Source organism: Chaetura pelagica, unplaced genomic scaffold, assembly GCF_000747805.2.
Source record: "Chaetura pelagica isolate M959 unplaced genomic scaffold, ChaPel_1.0 scaffold328, whole genome shotgun sequence".
In the NCBI taxonomy this organism is placed as follows: domain Eukaryota; kingdom Metazoa; phylum Chordata; class Aves; order Apodiformes; family Apodidae; genus Chaetura; species Chaetura pelagica.
In genome coordinates, this window is record NW_009954216.1 from 2372057 (window position 1) to 2381373 (window position 9317).

A 9317-nucleotide genomic window follows, 5' to 3' on the forward strand; every position below is an offset into this window, starting at 1 on the left:
ATAGCCTTCAAACATGTCATTTAGGGTAATAATTTTATTTACTAAGGAAAAGAGATGAAATAGGAGAATAAGCCTGCATGTCAGCCTGTGATTCACCTTGCCCTTGATTATTTTTGGCTCTAGGTCTTGTAGTCTTCCTTAAAAGATAAGCTATTCCAAGTCTGTCAGGGCAAACTGTTTGGCTTCCTGTGGTTCTTTCTTCTTTAGAGTTGTGAAATCAGTAGGAATTTCATTTTAAAGTAAAATAAAAAAAAAATCCAGCCATTTAGTGCTGCCTTTGTCCCTCTTGCCTCAGTTTGTCATCTGAGTTTCTAAAAAGGCAAAAGAGAACAATTAATTTTGATAGTTTTAATATTTTTCTGAAGGTCCTGTTTTGATCACCTCACAGTTCCACAGCTGAAGGCAGAAGATCAGGTGGCTTTGACATGGCCCCACTCCAGGTGGGCAGGAGACTCCCTGGCTCTGCACTGGCCAGGGCAGCATCCCTTGGGAAGGAACTCAGAGGGAAACAGAGAGGAAGTCTGGGGAGCCTGAGGAGCAGACTGAGAGCAGAAGTGTGAGGCAGCTTGTAGCTGGAATGTGTAACGTGGATATCCAGGCTGACATAAAGATCAGAGCACAAGATCCATCAAGCTCAGCTCCAGGTGGGTGAGGGCAGATCCTGAGTGCCAGCTGAGAAGGTAAATCCAGGTGGCACGTGCTGGGAGTTGCTCACTGGAGCTTTAGGTACCAGTGAATCTGCCAGAACTATCTTAGTTACACTCAGGCTTGTAGTACTTTTCACCATGCAGATTGTGGAGGTCTTAGCTGAATGCTGGAATGTGAGGGCAAGGGGAAGATAGAGATTGGTGGTGCAAGGAGAGGAAGGAATCCTTCCCCTCCTGCCTGGGTACCCTGCTGTGCCTCCTCAGAGCTCAGCTGGCAGTTTCTGAACATCAGATATTTTAGGGGTTCTCTTAGTGGCAACTTAGTCCCAGTCACTTCTGAAATGCTGATCTGAATGTCTCACATTACAAATCAGATGACAAAAGTTGTTTGGTTTGTGGTGTTGATGGTTTGTTTGTTATTTAATAAAACACAACCCCCTGCTTTTCTGTCTTGGCAGCATTACCTTTAGCATTCCCTTCAAGTATGTCCCCTAGCATCTTCTCCAGAGCTTGTCCATACTCTTGATACTCTTCTTCTGTTATCTTGACACCAATTTCAAAGGGAACATCAAACTATACAAACATTAAAAGACAGTTTAACAGACAAGTTCTGGACAAGGACACTGCAAGTGCATTTTATTCACATGAATGATGACAAGCATGAGGTATAAAAAGCTATTCCATCTGTTCACTTATTAGTGCTGAGACATGTAACACAATCTGAGAAGCAGGGTGTACAGCTACTGCAAACCAAACTGCACAGCAGAGTGGAGGAAAGAAACCTTTACAAGCAACTCCATTATTGTATCTGAGTTCTGAAATGTAAGTGAATCCTAAATTGCAAACTGACCTGAATTACAGCAGCAAAGCCTACATCATTTCATACCATCAGTGCTGGCAGTTCTCATGTGCCCTTTCCTATTTGTGTTTCAAGTTAAATATGATTGTAACCAACCCCACCCTTTAACCTCATATATGAGCAAGAAGAATAAATACACACCTTAATTTCAATGCTGTTCCTGTCATCCTCTGCTCCCACTTCATCTGCATCCCAAAACCCCTCTGCGCCTCGGCGATGCACTTGTGCTGGGGGGTTTTTTGGACCCTTTTGTTGCTAGAAAGCAAGCAAAAGAACATCAGTATGTTTTCTCCATAATCCAGCTAGTCTGTAGTGGGAGAATTAGAACCTATAATTAACACAGAGTTAGCAAATTAGCTGAAGGCATCAGACGTGTATGTGGATGTGTAAATCTGTAAGTACTGAACTGCCACCACTGCATGCACTTGAATAGCTCTTTGGTTCAGGTTAAAGAACAAGTACCTTACAGTTAATGTCCAAAGAAGATGCCAACAAATTATTTAAATTATGCTTTCTCTTCAGTTGTTATACAAGAAATACATATTTTCATAGCGTGAACACAATGCTAATGGTTTGTTACAGAAGTTCTCTGGAATAACTCCTTCATCTTCCAGAAACTGTGTCTTCTAAAAGCTTCTCTGAATGCTGTAAAGAATATTGGTTTGAAGGACTTAAAGAGGATAATCTTGAGAAGGTATTTTTCTGAATTTCTTTTACCTGCAGTCTTTTATATTCAGGGCTTAAAAAACTAGAGCCAGCTAGAGTAGTTTCTGTCCAGAGGATGCTGAAAAGCATAATTCCCAGCAGAGTAATTCTGAGAAACATGGTTATCTTCCCAAAGGCAGGTTGTCAAGCCTGAAAACATAGGTTGAAACATAAAACAAATTTTACAGCCTCTGCATTTAATTGAATCCACATCCAGTGAGAATCTTTCTCCTGAAATTATTTCTAAAGAAGGATGTATAAAATGCACATCATTTGTACATGCTAAAGGTAAAAATATCCTGTCCAAAAGAGATTATTACTTACAGTGTTTTCTTCTATAACTAAGGTAAAAGTCCTGGAACAGACACATTAGTGGAGAGGAATTACACAGGAAAACCAGCAAAAGCTGCAAATGCTGAGAAACTTTACCTGGTTAGTTCTGTGGCTTCACCAAACAGCTGCTTTCTGAAGCACTTTATATATCGAGTGGAATGTTTGTTTTGTGCTACAATATTCCTGGAAGTGGAATCTGATAGGTATTCAAATTCCATGGAAACTTGGCCTGCTTGGAAGGTAACAAAATCAACAGAAAAAGTGTAAGCTGCACAGATTTGTGGCTGGGCCTGTTGTGTGTCATGGAGTTGTGAGGGGAATGAAGGGAGAGTTTCCTTTTTTCCTGTGGCATTAACGTTGTTCCTTTTAAACATTAATCAGTGGCTGTAACGTGTGTTTCTCAAGAAGGAAAAGCCCCAACCCCTTTTTCTGGTGCTGTGACCCTCTGTTGTGTCTTCTCTCCCAGGTTCTGGTTTAGCAGATTTTGTCTTCTGCTGGGAGACTGAAACTGCAAATGATACCTTGAAAACCTTGCTTCCATTACTCTAAGACCAGAAGATGAACAATTTCTTAACAGTTCAGTGAAGCAATGGCTGAGGGTCTGAAAAAATCCCAGTGAGACAAATCTGGGATTTGATTATTTTTTTTCTTTTAACTTGAGAGAGTAGGAGAAAAGAAAGAATATATGATGTTGACCAAGTTGCTGTGATCAAAACTGTGTATCTCTTCATCTTTTATCAGTTGTAATTGTTGAGCATGCTTTGATCATCACTGGAAACCATGGAGATACATTTCAGCTGAAGCATGAAGGAGGAACAGGCTGAGCTGGGCCTTGCTGTGGAGTAGATTTTAATTACAAGTATTAAAACTCAAAATCTAAGGATAGCTTGTAACATGGTGAACTGTGGAACCTAACACCTCCAACAGGCAAAAACTTGCCCTGTACTTAGGGAATTGGTGCCCTTTTCCCTAGAATGAAGTGTGGTAAAACTAGGAGTGAGGTTTCATTCTTGAGCCTTTTTGTTGGAGCTGATGTGTTTCCACTTAAAGTTTGTAGTTTGCACAGGCATTAAAGGGCAACCAGACCCCTCTGAGGTGGCAGGGTGCTGGGTACCCAGGCACAAGTGCTGGGGACAAAAGGCTGCCTGTTCACCACAGCAGTTATCATCATTCTGGTAGAAACTCAGAACAGCTTGACAGGAAATACTGCTTTGCTGTGCAATTTGAAATGGAACTGTTGGGAGGTAATGCTAATTTCTAGATGGGTTGATTAATTGCTTTGGGGTAAGGCTACAGTGCATTTAAACAGGAACAGGAATGTTGCATACTCCTGTTGGTGTACAGAGAGATAATTCATGTCTGTGCTGCTGTGAGAGCAGCTGGGTTAGTGTTTGGTTAGTATAGATAACCATCAAAGAACAAGGTTTGCCTTTCTAGAAAAGCAGGCGTATTATCTTGACTATGCAAAACAAAGAGTGTGCCTGGGAACCACTGCCTTGGAGAAGGAGGAGGGCTGTGTTCACTTGCTTCAGCACAGCTGAGGAGTAAAGGAAAAATGTGACCTTTCAGTGAAGCACTTTCCCTCAGGTGAGAGGGGAAGAGTCCTTCATCCTGCAGCTGAGGGCACATGGAAACAGGGCTTGTTCCAGCCCATGATACTGGCCTGAAGTGCCACGGCCCATGAGTGCAACTGAGGGCAACATGGTGCCCCTTCTGACACCATCTCCTGTGAGGCTGTGGGGGACTGACACAACGTGGCAGGGGTGTGACTGGAGGCAGATGAGACCCTTGACAAGACTATTAATACAGCACACCAGCCATTAACCAAGAGGACTTTATTCTGTTGGTATCTCAACAAAAAAACCACCAACAAAAACCAACAAACAACCAAAACCAAACCTGAGGTACAGTACAGAATTGTGGCTTACAAAAAAAAAATAATCTTTGAGTTATGATTTGATGTATTGATGTTGGTTAAATAACCAAGTTTGAGATTATTGTAAAGCAAAACACATATGCATTCCACTACTCCTTTTAATCCTCAAGACAGCACAGAGACTTCCACATATCCAAGCACATTGTTTTTATTAAGATCTAAGCACCACTTCACTACCACCAGAAGGGCTGGCTAGCACACTGTCATTTAGTGCCACAAACTGCACCAGCCCTTCCCCTCACCTGAAACAGTTCTGGCCTGGGAAGGGACAGAGCATTTGTCCCCTTGTAAAAAGGGGTTCACACCTCACCCCCAAGAGCTGCCTCCCTTTCCTAGGCAGGTGCTTGAAGTCTGCAGCACATCCAACTCATTTTGATCCCTAGGCTGGAAAAACAGGGCACAACTTCTACAGCATCAGGGAGTAGTATAAGGCACAGTGCTTTGCTATGCTCTTTAAATTTAAAGGAATGTCAATTAAGGCTGATTATCAACATGTTGTAGCCTTCCAGCAATGGTTATAGAGTGCTCATCAAATCGGGTAATTGTTTCCCATCTTCATGTTGAGTTTAGAAAAAATCAGTTCTCATCTGGTTCAAAAAACATTGCAAATCAGGTACAGTGATCACTTGCTGCAGCTGGAGCATCCCCTGGTGCCTCACTGCTCATTCTGCTGCCCCTCTGTCACAGCAGAAACCCCTCCCTGGCCCTTGTTGACGTCGCTGATGCAGACCCACTGCCCGTCCACCGACTCCTTCCACAGCGTCACCTGAAAAACAGACCACGAGGCAGTTCCAGCCTCCACACAGTCCCTGCAGCCACAGCACCAGGCTGGTGACCATCTGAAGCTACAGAAGGGTGGCAGTGTTGTTCTAAGTATCAAGTTATTTGTGGCTGCCTATGGAATATCCATCCAGGGGTAAAGGGGGAAAGTATGTGGAGTTGAGCCTACATTTCTCATCTCCAGTAGGACCAAGGGTGCAGTGCAAGCAGTTGGGCAGAGGTTAGGGGTCTTTCTCCCCTCTTGGTAAGTCAAAAGAGAAAAAAATCCAAAGGAGAATCTCCAACAGTCTTAACCAAACTGACAAGAGCCTGTCTCATCTCAGCTTGCTGGCACTGCAGCATGCAGGAGCAAAGGCCAAGGCAGCAGTACTCACTTTGTTGTCTCCTCCAGACACAGCAAGAATGTTTGCAGTAATGGACCAGCTCACATGCCAGACAACATCATTGAACTTGTGCAGCAGCTTTGGTGACCATGAATTTCCAGAGGCGTCATCACAGGTCCAGATGAACACTCTGCCATCCTGCAGAAGCAAGCAGAATGAGGCAGCTGCATGAGTTACAGCACAGAAAGAACCACCTTGAGTGCACCTGGAGCTGCACCTCAAACCACAGCTGACACGAACCCCAGGTGTGTCCACAGGGAGTTCTGCTCAGCACAGCAGAGGCTGTCCTTCCTACAGCTAAAAGCAAGACAGGAGTACAGCTGTGATGAGAAGAACTACACAGATGGTGACTTACAAACACCAGAGAAGAGTTCCCAAAATACACACATTTCAGCTGAAGTCTTTTCCCCAGAATGAGATTTTACTTTCCAGTCACAAGAGAGCAAGTTAGCAGCTTAGTGAGTAGTCTTCTTGATAGAAAATAAGCATTTACAGAATTATTAGCACAGACTCAGCTATAGCAAAAGATTGCCAAGAGGACCTGTTAGAGCAGTTCTATCCTTGCTGTTCCTGGACCTCCCCCTTTTCTGCAGGCCCCAGGAACCTGCCTCTGTCCCCCAGCAGAGCCTCACCTGTGAGCAGCTGGCAATGGTGCTCGTTGGCAAACCTATGGATGGAGCCCAAGCTACATCTCGAACCCAGTCACTGTGAGCCTCCAGCTTCTGTTCCTCTTTCCACTGACCATCTTCTTCCCTGGAAACACATTCCCACGGTCAGAAAGCTGGCAGCAGCAGGTAGTTGCAGTTCCCATCTCCTGCTCTGGAAGGCTTTGGGTTTGTAGCTTTCAGACTCCCAGTTCAAGCAGGTAACACAAAACACAAGTGTCCCCCACTCTCCTCCCAAATGCTCTGTGGCTTACCCTGACAAACCCCTGTCAGGGGACAGAAAGCAGCACAGGAGAAGGGATTTGATCTTCAGCTACTGAACAGGGATCTGCTGTTGTCCGAGTGACACAGGTAATCAAAGACAAGTAGAAAGCCACTTCCCAAGCTAAGATGAAGCAGGGCTGACAGAAATTACTATAACCATGTGAGACACTGTACATCACTCAGTTGTTTCCATTTTTAATGCACTTTTCTAAAACAATAATTCAAATATGAAAGCATAAAGATGCCAAAAGTATTATTTGAGGTACCAGAAGAACACTGAAAGACTATAAAGGATACCAGGTTTTATAAGCTCTTAAGTCTGGCAACAGAGAACTTACTTCCAGATCTTGACAAGGTTGTCACAGCCACCAGATGCAAATCTTTTGATGTAGTTTGGTTTTTGACCAGATGGTTGCTCTATAAGGCTTCCTGGTACAACAGCAGGAGCCCAGCTAACTGCATTACATCCAATCTATTTAATGAAAAAAAAAAAAAAGTTGCAATAAATAAAATCTGCTGAGGGGGCCAAGGCATACTGTCCACTGGGGGTGGGGGGAATAAGCCCATCTTAGGAAACTGGGAATCTTGCACAATGCTGGATGGATATTGACTAAGGAACCAAGTTACAGTGGAGTCTCAACTCACTGACAGCTTTAGGTAGCCAAGTAACTGTTTGATGTGCAAATATCATCTTAGACATGTAAACAGTGGAGATAGAGATAAAACTGAAAAGGCACAAGATGTAAGCAGTTGTTAAGATTTAGGAATGAGGAGTAGAGGGACCCAGTGGCTCTGCAGCCCAGTTACCTTTTACTGTGAGCCACTGCCATCAGCTTACCAAGTTCTGCCCAAATCCCCAGTATTTTGGAAAAAACACAAGTCCTGCTATTTTTCCAGCTTAATTTTGTAAAAGTGTTCTTAGCACCAATTCCATTTACTACCAGGTAACTTCCAGCACTGCATTTAACACAATGCTTAAACCAGTTGTTCTTGATTCTGGAAACTGTTTCACATTATTTTATTGGGTTTCAGTATTTATATACTCCCCAGGTTCTCTGAGGCATCAGCTCAGTGCCCATCTGCAGCTCCAGGAGCCCCAGACTCACCGTGTGTGCATTGCTGATCTTTTTCACCTCCCACTGCCCGTCGCCCGTGTAGCTGAGCAGCGAGATGGCCCCGTCCGAGCTGCCGCAGGCCAGGATCAGGCCAGAGTCATGGGGTGCCCAGCAGACAGAATTCACTGTGGAGGATGAGACAGGCTGCATCACAACACAGCAACCACTTCCCCTTGCCTGACCAAGGCTCTGACCAGCACTAGCGAAGAGTCACCAAAACCAGCAGCTTTGAAAGCCAAGAATGAGTCCCAGCATCCCTGAACCTCAGCAGGGCAGTCAGTTAACGCTGCGTCCTGAATGAAGGGAAACTGCCTTTACTTTTGGCAGTTTTGCTTTACTTTGAGAATGAGGACACCAGAAGAGCACTCTTAATAAGAGATTACAAACTCTTGACTGTCCCCCACAGCAGGGAGGAGCATCACTGAGTCTGGAACCAAAGCTGAACAACCAGCACAGTATCTGAACTCTGGGTCAGTAACACAGCAGAGCTGGAGACTGACTTCTCAGAGCTGCACACAGGAGGATCAAGGAAAAAACAGTTTCCATTGAAACACAAAGTGCAGCAGGCTAAAATACACCTTTCCCCTTTCTTTCCTTAGTGATACACACATTTCCCTCAATAACTCTGCACCTGGCCAACGTGTTGGTTTGAAAGAGGGTTTATTGGTTAAACAGCAGCTTTGGCATGAAGCAGGACGGGGGGTTACCCAGCAGCATGACCCGGCCTCAGTGTCTGCTCATGCTCAGCCCACTGACTGTCCCCCCCTTAGCTTCTCCCTGGCTGTTTGACAGAGGCTTTCTTCCTCAGCACGGATGGGCTCATTCCAAGGGTTCTGAATCCCCTCACCCCTTAGCCCCAGACCCCACACACCTGAGGAATCGTGCCCTGTGTACTCGTACGTCTTTTCCCAAGTGCCATTTTCTTCCTTCCAGATAATCACCTTCCTGTCGTAGGAACAGGAAGCCAAGATATTCCCATACATAGGATGAGCCCAGGCAACCTGCCACACGGGACCTTCGTGCCTGCAAGGAACAAAGTGATGTGGAAAAGCTGGGGCTGCTCCACAGCCAGTGTCATCACCAGGCAGGGTCCTGCGAGCGACGAACACAGCCATGTGGGGAGCGCGAGGAAGGTCAGGATGAAAACTGGCACACAGGACTGCCACACAAAGCCACAGCCTTTGAAACAATCCCACGTTTATCCTTACGTTAGCAGTTAAGACTGAGTCTACTTCTTGAAAGTTACAGGTATCAAATATTTAACGAACGAAAAAGCCCCAGCGTTATTTCCGACTTGCTCCCTGTCCCCCCCGAGGAGCTGCCCAGTGAGGACCAGAGTAATTACCCCTCTGGCTTCACCAAGCACCCTCTCTTACCAGGGGCAACGCGACCCGCGTGCTCAGGTCCCGTCCAGGGCAGCCTTACCCTCTCAGGTCTGCGATGAGGATCTGCCCCCCGTTGCGCACGTCGAAGATCTTGAGGGAGCGGTCGGAGGAGCAGGTGGCCAGGCGGGTGCCGTAGTAATCCATCTGGGCGTCGTGCTGCGGGAGGCCGCGCTCAGCTCCGCGCTCAGCCCAGCACCGCGCTCAGCCCCGCACCGCGCTCAGCTCCGCGCTCAGCCCCGCACCGC

General features: G+C 45.6%; 2 protein-coding genes across 2 annotated transcripts in view; both read right to left on the bottom strand.

Annotated features, from left to right (window-relative positions):
• Positions 1–291: 291 nt before the first annotated feature.
• Positions 292–2331, bottom strand: GHRL (ghrelin/obestatin prepropeptide). The gene is made up of 4 exons (XM_010003379.1): positions 2224–2331; positions 1648–1761; positions 1112–1220; positions 292–311 (listed from the first exon to the last, which is right to left on the bottom strand). Exons 1-4 carry the CDS (start codon positions 2329–2331, stop codon positions 292–294), a joined length of 351 nt encoding a protein of 116 aa, XP_010001681.1.
• A 2548-nt stretch (positions 2332–4879) lies between these two features.
• SEC13 (SEC13 homolog (S. cerevisiae)) overlaps positions 4880–9317 on the bottom strand; it is an 8792-nt gene continuing 4354 nt past the window's right edge. Inside the window, exons 2-8 of the mRNA XM_010003380.1 lie at positions 9113–9228; positions 8559–8710; positions 7679–7812; positions 6911–7044; positions 6276–6396; positions 5635–5781; positions 4880–5246 (exon numbers count right to left, since the gene is read on the bottom strand). Of these exons, the coding sequence (XP_010001682.1) occupies positions 5136–5246; positions 5635–5781; positions 6276–6396; positions 6911–7044; positions 7679–7812; positions 8559–8710; positions 9113–9228 (915 nt within the window). The 3' untranslated portion in view covers positions 4880–5135. The remainder of the gene's footprint in view (positions 5247–5634; positions 5782–6275; positions 6397–6910; positions 7045–7678; positions 7813–8558; positions 8711–9112; positions 9229–9317) is intronic.